This window comes from Myotis lucifugus, unplaced genomic scaffold (genome assembly GCF_000147115.1).
Source record: "Myotis lucifugus unplaced genomic scaffold, Myoluc2.0 scaffold_291, whole genome shotgun sequence".
Classification (NCBI taxonomy): Eukaryota; Metazoa; Chordata; class Mammalia; order Chiroptera; family Vespertilionidae; genus Myotis; species Myotis lucifugus.
The window spans coordinates 1,014,247-1,025,953 of record NW_005871339.1 but is presented as its reverse complement, the minus strand read 5'-3'; the positions used below and the strand labels follow the sequence as shown (position 1 = coordinate 1,025,953).

The window sequence follows — 11,707 nt, the reverse complement described above, 5'->3', positions numbered from 1 at the left end:
GCCGTGGTTACAGATGACGCGCTCCGGGGACTAGTGGGCGGGCGCTTCCTGGGCGGGACTTGGCCGCCGGAAGTGCGTGGCCGTCCGAGGCCATGGCGGCGCTTGACGTCGTCCGTGTGCTGCTCGGGGCAGCGGCCGGCCCGTTCGCCAGCGCCTCGAGCGAGGAGTTCTGGGTCAGCCAGTCGCCGGCCCACCTGGTGTCGGACAGGGCGAGATTCAGACGGTAAACGCGTGGCCGGGTGTCGGCGTGGCTCCCTGGTGGCGGCGGGCGCGGGGCGGGGAGGGGACGCGAGCCGGGGTGGCCCGAGGCGGATGCGACCCCGGAGACGCCTGGAGGGCTGGCTGTGCTCAGCGTGGAGGGCAGGCTCGGGACCTGTGAGCTGATGCGGGTTCCTGCCCGAGTTTCCTGGAGCCCCAGACTCGGAGGTTCGAACGGGACGGTTCTAGGAAGCGCAGCTTTGTTTATGTGCGCGGGGCCTTCAGTCTCCATCCAGATGCTGATGTTCACGTCTCGGGCCTGAGAAATGAGGGTCCGTGCAGGTCATCTTCGAACCAAGTAGACCTGTGCGGGGTGAGAGGCGCAGAGGTGGCAGATGGGCCAAGCCCTGGGCGACGCACAGTCCGTCCGTCTGTAGTGACGGGACTGTGGGAACACAACGTGGAGAAGGGGGATGAGGATGAGGAACTGTTGCCTTAGACACGCAGGGCCCGGGCCTTCGTAGCAGATGGGGTGGCTTTGGAGAGGGCAGCGGTTCTCAGAGTGTGTCCAGGGACCCCTGGACATACCATTTCTGTAGTAATACCGGAGTGGGGGAATTTGCCTTTTCACTCTCTTTCTCCCCCCCCCCACCCCCACTCCAGACCACCTGTAATATCACAACACATTGAATGCAGCAGCAGATGGAAAAATTTACAAACATTGCCACTCTTCTCACCAATTATTTTTGTTTTGAAAAAATATATACTTACTTTTTATTGGAAAAGGTTAATAATATGTATTGGATGTATTACTTTGAAGTGAATTGATGCATGCTTTTTAACGTTCTTGCATTCACTTTTAATGCAGGAATTATTTATAGATTCAACCCACGGCCCTGCCTTGTGCTCTGAACCCCTCCTGGAACAAGTGCTGAGACTTGTGGGTTCCTCTGCAGAACCACGAGGACCACTCGCGTCCAAGGTCAGAACCAGCAGCGAGGCCCCTTCACTTCAGGGGTTGGTGGGCCACGTAGCATGTCCCATGGTATCCCCCCACTGAGCAGCCACAAGGAGGCAGAGGTGCCCAGAGAGAAGTAAAGACCTGAGGGAGTGATAAAATGGTGCAGAGTCCTGCAGCCCCATCCCAGCAGCTCCAGTGTCTGATCCTGACCCCTGGGCACATTTCTTTAATCAGTAACTGGAGGGTCCTGAGGTGTAAACTGGGGAGAAAGGTTAATACATGACAGAGGACCAGATGGTGGCTTTTGAAATTGTCTTTATTTCTGATCATTCATTACAACCATCCACCCCAGGATTAACTCCCACACAGGCACCTCGAGCCCAAATCCTGCCTCCCTCCCCACGCAAATCAGATTCATGTTTCTGATTGTAGGACACTTTGCCTTTGAGGTCCCATGAACTCCCCAGCCTTTGTCCCTGCAATCCTGTACCCGGGCTGGGTCCGTCCCTTTCCCCATTCACACTGAGCATGAACCTGAAACGTGGGTGCCCCCTGCATAATGCACCCCGGTCCGAGGTTTCAGCTTCCAAAGGCCCAGAAAGGAGCCTTTGCTGGGTACACCCAGTGAACAGGGTCACTACAGGGGCACATCACGGGCTCCATGTCATGAAAATGCCACGTCATAAAACTCACTGTAGTGCTTGGTGGCAAGCAGGATGCTCCTGGGCTGTCCTAACTCCCTGTGTCCCTGTCAGCTCAGCCCGGATCAGGGCAAGTCTCTCCTGGTTGACGGTCCCCTGGGTCCCGTAACACTCCAGGGGGACAGAGTACAGCTCAAGCTCTAAACTGCACAGCCCGACATCCCCAGTAGGGGGTGTGCAGGAGGCAGCTGATCAATGTTTCTCTCTCATGGATGTTTCTAACTCTCTATCCCTTTCCCTTCCTCTCTGTAAAAAAATCAATAAAATATATTTTAATAAAAATAAATAAATAAAATAAACTGCGCAGCCCGGCTGTGTGGCGCAGCAGCTTCTCCACTGTGGCCACGGGGAAGTTGTTCTCAGGGATGGTGAAGTCCCTGAGCTGGTGGCAGCGGCTCAAGACAGGCAGGATGGCCTCGACTTGGGAGTCCGCCATCCCACAGTTATCCAGGCCCAGGCCCTGGAGGGTGGGTGCCACTGCCTCCAGCAGAGCTTGGAGGGGCTCGGGACTAAAATCCAAGAGGCTGGCTCCATACAGACGCAGGGACTTCAGCTGCCTGAGGTGCAGGCTCTGGAACAGGTGTGTCAGGTCTAAATGTGTCAGCCGCTGGCAATTCGCTGTGGAGAGTTTGCCCAAGGGGGTCTGCAGGCACCTGGGGAGAGATGAAGCGGTTAGTGCCTGGGGACGGGGGCGACAGGTAGAGGGGGGCCAGCAGGTGGGAGAAGACCGATTTCTCCAACCCCAGGGCAGTCCTGACAATCTGGTGAAGGCCAGCACCCTGGAAGCCCAGTCTCCTTTTAGGCTGGGTCAGGTTCACGACATCTCCAGAGCCTCCTTTCCTCAGCTGCCAAGCAGAGCACTGCTCTCTGGAGGGGGACTGGACATAAGGGAAACCCCAGGAACCTGCTCAGAGAGCCTCACGGTGTCTAGGTCAAGGCTGGGCATCCCTCAACCTTTATATTGGGAGAGAAAAACCAAGAATGCTCTCAACACAGGCTTCCTTCTGGCCACTGCTTGGCTCCAGACACCTGATATCTGAGCCACATGAGGCTCATTCATCTGATGCATAAGGAACATACCTGGCACTAATAGGTTTGACTCAATGGATAAGGCGTTGACCTTTGGATGGAAGTGTCTCAGGTTTGATTACCACTCAAGCACATGCACCTAATTGACAGGCTCAATCCCTGGCCTTGGCTGGGGCATGTGCAGGGGGCAACCAATCCATATGTCACTCTCACATAGATTTTTCTCTTTTCTCCTCCCTCCAACTGTCTAAAAATGAAAAGAAAAAAATATCTTCAGGTGAGGATTTGACAGAGAGAGAGAGAGAGACAGACACCAAACCTAAGCAAAATCCTACAACGTCAACTGGGGGACCAGCCTGCAGAGGCGACTTACATCCCTGCATCACCTCAACCACCTCCCACTCTTTGCAATCCTTTCCCTCCCGCTCCCTTAGCTGTGGAATCCTGCCTTTCCTTTCTACTAATGACCTTTCTGGAGCCCAGGACCACCTCTGACAGACGGGGAAGCTGAGACAGGCTCACGTGTGTTCACATGGCCGGTGGGCACAGAGCTTCTGTCTGGAAATGCTCCATGCGATGTGGCTTTTCTTCCTCCCTCCCTCTTCCTAAGTCCTGGACACTTAGACATCTCTCCCTAAGGAAGCACTCACAGACCCAGGCTCACAGGGTCACTCATTGAGCCAGTTCTGCTACCCCTCCTGACAGGCAGATTTTAAAACATCCTTCTCTAAGGTGCTCACAGGATAACACCATTCAAAGCAGAAAACAAGACCACTCCCTTGACATCTGGGGCTGCGTCCACTGTTACACAGCTCACCTGGGCATCTGGTCCAGACGGCCTTGGAGGAAGGAGGGAGAATACATGTTGAGGTCCTGGAGGTGCCGCAGCCTGAGCATCTGAGACAGGAATTGGGAAAAGGATCACTGCTCCTGCTGTTTCCTGTCCCAATCTTCCTCCTCCCACTCCTGCTCCTCTTCCTCCCCTATCTCTTCCTCTTTTTCCTCCTCCTCCTCTGTCAACACGTGGATGTGGGAGAGAGAGAGTCTCTGCAGGTTACTCATCTGACCCAGGTAAAGAGCAAACGTCCCCAGAGTGGGCAGGTCCCAGGTGCAGTTCACTTCCACCTCCTGAATGCAGTCCAGCCTCACCCCATCCAGGACCCTCCTGGCCCTCTGGAAGGGCACCTCAGAAATCCTCAGCGCCTTGCAGCACAGGTGTACCAACCCTTCCCTCTGCTGGGCCCACTGGATGATGAACTTGAGAAACTCATCCCCGTCCCTTTCATTGAAGTTAAGGTCTAGGAACACCTCCAAGGGAGCCAAGGGGTGCTCCATGTTGGGGCTGGAGCTGTGCACAGCCACTGGTTCTGTCCGCAAGCACTTACAGGTGCTGTCTCCACACCACATTCTCCAATAGTTGGCACCCGTGTTCCTTAAATCCAGCACCCGCAGTTTGCACCTCCTGTGGGAAAAGCAGGACATTAGCTGAGATTCTTCCAGGTCAACAGGGCATTGGCTGAGATGCTTTATGGACTGTGTGTCTCAGTGGTTGAGCATCTACCTATGAACCAGGAGGTCACAGTTCAATCCCCAGACAGGGTACATGCCTGGTTTGCAGGTTCAATGCCCAGTGCATGCGTGTGTGTGTGTGTGTGTGTGTGTGTGTGCAGGAGGCAGCTGATCAATGACTCTCTCATCATTGATTTTTATATCTCTATCTCTCCCTCTCTGAAATCAATAAAAAAAAAGTGTTTTTAAAATGATTAGTAGAAGGAGGGCAGGTCAGAATGAGACTGAGCATCTGAGTTGAGGCACCAGTCAGACTCCACCCCCACCCTGAGCTTCTCCTCTGAATCCCAGGAGCAGCTTCTCCCTCGCCCTCCTCCTCCCTCTGCTTTCCTTTTCTCATCTCCTTCCCTTCCATCCCTCCTGCTCAGCACTCGAGTACCTTGGGTACCACTGGGAGGAGGCAGGGCAGGTTTTGCAGGTGGCCCTGCCCAGTAGGCAGTCCTCCACTTCCCACCGTGAGCTTTGTAGTGTGCAAGGGCTCCCTGAGCCCCACTGGCACTGTCAGAAACAAGGGTCCACCCTTAGGCCCTCCACATGCCCTGACCCACCCTGTCTCTGGGATGCCAGGACCCTACCAGGCACCTGGAGCAGCCTTACCTGGGGCGATCCTTTTGGGCAAGCAGACCGTCAAGCCCCTCCAACACCGCTTTTAAGACCATGACTGGAGGCAGCCTCATCAAGCTCCGCAGAGGGAGGACAGGGAAGGGCCAGGCTTGCACCAAAACCTTCAGGGGCTTCCACATTCTCCTCCGGCAGGCCTGAATGAACAGTAGTTGGAAGAACTCAGCAGGCAGGTACCCCAGAGCTGCGATGGCCGAGGCCTGATCCCTCAGCAGGCTTCTTCCTGCCAGCCTCAGGAGTGTGGGTGCGGTCCGGATGCTCATCTTCAAGGTGCTCAGAAAAAATCCTGCAGAAACGTCTAGGGAACAAGGCATCCTTGTCAGGCCAAGCATTTGAGCCCCATCAACTCACTCCCCATCCATCAGAGGAATCAACTCGGGGCCAAGCCACTGCCTGGCACAGGTGAGAGCCTCAGGTTAGTGAGTGCCATTCTGGGCTCGGTGACCGCAGAGCCATAGCTCGCCCCTGCAGGCCCCAGGACAAGCATCTCAGAAGCACCCACATCTTTCCTTCCTGTCTGACTGGGAAGTGGTTCCTCAGAAACATGAAAGCTGACCCCCACCTTTTTGGGGGAAGAGTTTCAGACCGATCTAGGGACACGAACTGAATATTTAAAATTTCCAGAAATAAAACCACAGTTAAGATGTTTTCATTAGCAAGTGGGGGTTGGTCAGGGAATCAGCTTGGTTAGACATTTAAAAATAGACCAAAGCACAAATCCAAATGTTTGAAATTCAGGCAAAATTACACTTAGAGGCAAAATCAATGCTTTCAATCTATTTGTCTGTAAAAAAATAAATAAATAGGAAAGCTCCTTGTGCCAAGTCAAGTTCTTGGCACCGTGAGTTCAGGAGAACTCACCTGCTGTGACCGGGACGGCTGGGGCTCAGATCTCAGACCTGGTGGAGAACCGGCTGGGGCTCAGATCTCAGACCTGGTGGAGAACCGGCTGGGGCTCAGATCTCAGACCTGGTGGAGAACCGGGGCACTGACTGCAGAGCTGGAGGACTCGGAATCTCTCCTCTGGTGCCTGAGGTTTTTATACAGCTTCTCAAATGCTACCATCCAACCAGAACCCTCAGTCTCCACCCCTTTATTCTAAAAAGATTATTGCCTCTACAGATAAATAGATTGAAAGTTAGGGAGGGGCAAGGTTGAAGCCTGGCTCATGGATTCCTTTCACAGACACTGACTGAGGTTGACTGATGGCCCATTGTTTGGAGACACAGAAGGGTGTAATGGGTTCCTGACGTTAGAAAGGAAAGAACACAACCTGAGAGCGGGGTTGCTGGGGGTGTTTGGCCACATCAAAACTATCAGAACATTACAGTTAAAACAGCCTTGAGAAGACAAGGGGGCCATCCTCTAAGAAAACAAACAATATGTGTCCATGCAGCACGTTAGGTTTTATGTCAGGTGACATAGCAGGCATGAGCTACTCAGGGAGCAAGGCGAAGGCGATTGAGGATGTGGCTGTCCCTCCAGGCCACCAGGTTTCTCTGAGGGAGGTGAGACGAGGAGCATCATGAGAAGCAGTGGTCAGCCATCCTAATGGAACCCTGTGAATGACCCAGGGCCATGAACATGATGGGTGTTTTTTCCTGGAGAGAAGAGAGATGGAAACACTCTTCTCTGGGTGAATTTAGGATTTAAAAGGAAACAGGCTGCAGTAGAGACAGTGCCATCCTAGAGGGCAAAGGGAGAGATTGCATCTTCTGTCCCTCCCAGGATGAAAAGGGTGGGTCTCCTCTGGGAAAGATGGGATTAGCTCAGCAACTGGGTGGAGAAGATTAAATCTAAGAATGTGAGCAGAGAGAAAGAGAGCAGACCTGTGAGTCAGACATTTTCATGCCTGAAAGGAACTGAAGGCAGATGCATGGGCTCTTTGGCATCCTGGAGCCAGGGAGTGAAATAAACATGGGCCAATCACACGTATCCCTGTCACATCATGGCAGCTGCCACCAGGCGACGTTTTTCTGAGGATCGAGGTTCTTCCACAGAGAACCCTTCCCAGATAGCAAGTGCCTTCCCTCACCACACCGTGTCTCCATGGCCCCATTCCTGCCCTCATGGCACCCCTTCACTTCACCACACCCCTAATGATCTCCGTTATGACCACCAGCCTCCAAAGGCCCCACTTCAGTAAGCCTGTCCCCAATATCACTGTGTTCTGTATTTGTCTGACACCCTAGTGGTCTGCTGGACCAGAGGCTCTTTGAAGCCAAGGAGAACTCATGGCTCCTTAGATGTCTGTGGAATGAATGGGTGGTTCTTGGCGGTGAGGAAGCCAGAGGGGCCAGCCCACTGCTGCCATGTGGAGCTCTTGGCCTGCACAGCCTTCCTCTAGGCCCCCATTCTTCTCCTGTCGGTCACTCACCCCACAGACACCCTGAGCACCCAGTGTGTGTGCCAGGCTCTGACTCTGGGGAACTCTGAGTCACGTAGAGAAGACAGCGCCACTGAACAGACTCTGGAGTGAGGAGAGAGACTGCTGTGAGTGCTGACGCCTGTAGCTGAGCTCTCCTGGAAACGGACAGCACCAACCCAGGCTGCCTCTACTAGGAATCTTGGAGTTTGTCTGCAAAACAAAATCACCGCCAACCACACACGTGTGGGCCCATGAACCAAATGCACAGTAGACCCAGATGTGTCCAGTGAGTCCTGAGCTGGGCTTCTACTGGCATTTCCTGGAAGGGAGAGGCAGTTTTGCACAAGGGCTGAGCAGGCATGCCCAGGGCACTGTACTTGGGTTCACGGGCTAGTCACCCCCAGTCCTGTTCCTCCTCTATATGCAGGCATGACAGTTAGAACCCACCTCGGGCACCTGTTGTGGATGGTGGTGCTAACAGTGGAGATCTTCCCAGAGAGGCCTGTTCTAGCTCTTAGACATTATTTTTTCTTGCATTTTTATTTTATTTTATTTTATTTTATTTTATTCTACCTTTTTTTGTTGTTGGTGCTAATCCTCACTGGAGGATATATTTTCCATTGATATTTCGAGAGAGTAGAAAGGAGGGGAAGGGACAGAGAGAAACATCCATGTGAAAGAGACACATCAATTGCTTGCCTCCCCCAAGCACTCGGACCAGGGCCAGGTATCTTGCCCACAACCAGTACATGCCCTTGACTGAAATGGAACCCGGAACCTTGAGTCCACAGGCTGGCACTCCATCCACTGAGCCAAACTGGCTCCGGCTTGATAATTTGCTAGAATGTGGTAGCAAGTGACAAAAATGAAAGAAAAAAGTTCATAGAATAGTTCTTTTCATTTTCCTGCAAAGCAGAAGAGTCAACTGTTATTTGTTGTTTGCTGGTTTTAGTGGCAGAACATGTGAGACGGGAAACTTGTGGCAGGTTCTGGAGGATGAGAGGCAGGAGCTGGTTCCCCTCTGACGCTGGGGGAGCTGAGGCAGCTCAGGGCCCTCTGTCAGGACGGGAGAAGCTGAGCTCTGGGGAGAATATGGGTCTTTAGGCATCAGAGTGGTTGGAGTCTGGGGACAGAGGTCCACCTTGGCAGGGCTTTTAGAAAAGTGAATAAAGAGGAAAGGAGTCGGGCTCTGTAATAAATCTACCTGCATCCTGGCTGGTGTTGCTCAGTGGCTGAGTGTCCTACCAGGCACTGGGAGGTTGCTGGTTCAATTCTCCATCAAAGCACATGCCAAGGTTGGGGGTTGATCTCCAGTATAGAACCTGCAGGAGACGGCCCATCGATGATTCTCTCTCATCACTTGCAGGAAACCAATTCCAGCATGACAGCAGGGCTGCATCTGGGAATGGCTGAGGGCATTTCCCCAAACCTGAAAAGGGATTATTGCTTGGCTGCCAGACAGTCAGGGCATCTTAATCTACATGTTATTGCCTCCTACTGGCCAAACACCTGAACAGCCGTTGGCTAATTCCCCATTCTGACAATGCTTGTGTATACCTTTGAAGAGTATATCTCTGCCTCCTCTCAGGACAAATTGTGTTAATAAAAAGCATGGGGTCCTGGACGAGGAGACCTTAGACCTTAGAATTTAGACCTTACATCTTAGAACTTAGTTTCCTTTAAACTAAGCTCCGCTGACCCCCAAATGCCTTTCAAAATTATACTTTGTCTCTGGACTCTTTATTAATCTACGCACAGCCTTCTCCAGATTTCCTGAACCCTTTGTAATGCTGGAACAAGAACCCCGGCATTAATCACTGATGCTTCCATCTCTCTCCCTCTCTCCCTTAATCTCTGAACTCAATAAAAATATTTATTTTAAAAAGAGTCCTGTCCAGACTCCTGTACTGGGCACACCTGTGCCCAACTGCTGTGAGTGTAGATTGCTAATGGCCCCCGGCTCCCCCATCTTGTAAGGATTCACTCCCATGGAACTTAAGCCCCTAGTCAGCCCTGCCCCAGGCATCCCGTAAAACCAGCCGCCTGGCCTCCAGCGGCACCCACTCTCTGGTTCCCTCCACACCTGAGTCTCCTGTGGGGTCAGGGGGAAGCTGGGACCACATCCTGGCTTGGCTCCTCCCCCTGCCACCTCTGCGTTTCTCTGGCTGTTCTCCTGAGAGCCCCCCTCACCCCACCCCATCAATCCTGTGAGCCTGCATCCCCGTGTCAGGCTCTCCTTGGGGAACTGAGCTAACACACCTGGACATGCAGGTGCCCAGGGGAGAGCCACACTGACCCACACAGATACAACTGCTCATTATCTTCACAGAAAGGGCTTTGCATTTGGGAGCAGGCAGTCCGATGATGAACATCTAGGACGTTTGTCACCACATGGGACTATGTGACCTTTCTCCCAAGTCAGCTCTGCCACGGGGATGCCATCTCAGTGGATCGGGATCGGATATTCCCGAGGACAGTGTCGGGGAGGTGAAGAAGGGCAGCCGGACAGGGATCACATCATTTGGGGAGGAGATTCAGCAGTGGAATGAGAACCCTCAAAGGTCCTCAGTCCACTATAGCTCCTTGGAAATTTCCATAGTGTCATTGCTTACATGATACCTGTGTCATAACTCAGGAAAATTCTGGCGGGACCTTGTCACTTCCCTAGAGGTGTTTGGTGAAGGTTAAATCTAATCAGTTCAGAGATTAGTCATTCAAGGGCTGATCCAGAAGCCGACAGCAAATATCATAGTCACGGTGCAGAGACAGGAGCACCATAGGCTGTGTGCTCTAGGCCTGTGAACTTTGCTATTTAATTACCAAGAGAGGCTCATCCCAGGAACGCAAGCTTGGGTTAATGGTTGAAAATCAATCCATACAATTAAGCATATCAAGGATGACAAATGAAAATATCATATGATCATCTCCAAAGATGGGGAAAAGCATTTGACAAAATTCAGTTAGCTATTCAGGATATTTTGAAAACTTTCAGCACAAGGGGATATAAGATAACTTCTCAATATGATAAAGGCCCATCTCAAAAAATCCTAGAGCCAAACAGAAACACAAAAAGAAAAAGAAAAAGAAAAAAGATCCTTCACACTTAACCAGGAAGGATGGAATGTTTTCTCCTTGGATCAGGCACAAGGCAATGCAAGAAAGAAAAGCCGTACAAATCAGAAAGGAAGAAGGAACTGTCCATATTTACAAACAATATAGACATCTCTAGAGAAAAGCTTACAGACTCCACACCCCCTGAACTGCCTGAATTCAGCAGAGGAACAGCATAAAGATCACTATCTAGCCCTAACTGGTTTGGCTCAGTGGATGGAGGGTCGGCCTGGGGACTGAAAGGTCCCACGTTCAATTCTCCTCAAGGGCATGTACCTAGGTTGCAGGCACATCCTCAGTGGGAGGTGTGCAGGAGGCAGCTGATTGATGTGTCTCTCTCATTGATGTTTCTAACTCTCTATCCCTCTCCCGTCCTCTCCATCAAAAATCAATAAAATATATTCTTTAAAAAAGATCAATATCTAACAGTCCCTTGTATTTCTATGCCAGCTATGAGTAACAAACAATTGAAATTAAAATTCCATTTGCAGCACCATCCAAAACCATGATACTTAGGGATAAGTGTAATAAAATATGGTCAATTCCCATACATTAAAAACTATAAAACAGACTGACAGAAGTTAAGGAGGACCTACATAAATGGAGAGATATTGAAAGGCTTGATATGGTTAAGGTGTCAATTTCCATAAATCTACAGATTCCATCCCAATCAAAATTCCATTAGCCTTTTCTATTGGTAGAATTGAGAGTCTTATTTTATTTGTGCTTGGTCTTTTATGAGAACTTTATAAGAACTGTTGATGGCCCCGTTTTCTTTGTGTTTTTAATTTATTAATTTTATCTATTTATTATTTTTTATTTATTGAATTTACTGGATAACAAAATTATACAGGTTTCTGTTGCACAAATCTACAACACATCACCGGTCCACCATATTGTGTGTTCTCCACCCCAAGCCAAGTCTCCGTCCATCACCATTTATCGCTTTGGGTGACAAGGCTCTGTCAACAGGTCCATCAGTTGTAACAAATGTACCGCCCAGTGGAGGGTGTGGGGGATGTGCGGGGTGTGGGTGGTGGGGAAGCTGTGAGTGTGGAGGAGCAGGGGTCTAGGGCAGTGATGGCCAACCTATGACACGTGTGTCAGAGATGACACGTGAACTCATTTTGAGTGACACACATCGACAGA

At 51.2% G+C, this 11,707-nt stretch overlaps 1 protein-coding gene and 1 long non-coding RNA gene across 2 annotated transcripts; one reads left to right on the top strand and one right to left on the bottom strand.

Moving 5' to 3' along the window:
* The first annotated feature begins 106 nt into the window (after positions 1-106).
* LOC106699031 lies at positions 107-1,454 on the top strand. Its single transcript, XR_001350457.2, has 2 exons — positions 107-223; positions 1,067-1,454. It is a non-coding gene; the product is annotated as an uncharacterized LOC106699031 (long non-coding RNA).
* A 394-nt stretch (positions 1,455-1,848) lies between these two features.
* Positions 1,849-5,342, bottom strand: LOC102434321 (PRAME family member 9/15-like). The gene is made up of 6 exons (XM_006099945.3): positions 5,056-5,342; positions 4,039-4,351; positions 3,707-3,786; positions 2,514-2,727; positions 2,174-2,431; positions 1,849-1,971 (listed from the first exon to the last, which is right to left on the bottom strand). Exons 1-6 carry the CDS (start codon positions 5,340-5,342, stop codon positions 1,849-1,851), a joined length of 1,275 nt encoding a protein of 424 aa, XP_006100007.3.
* Between the last annotated feature and the right edge of the window lie 6,365 nt (positions 5,343-11,707).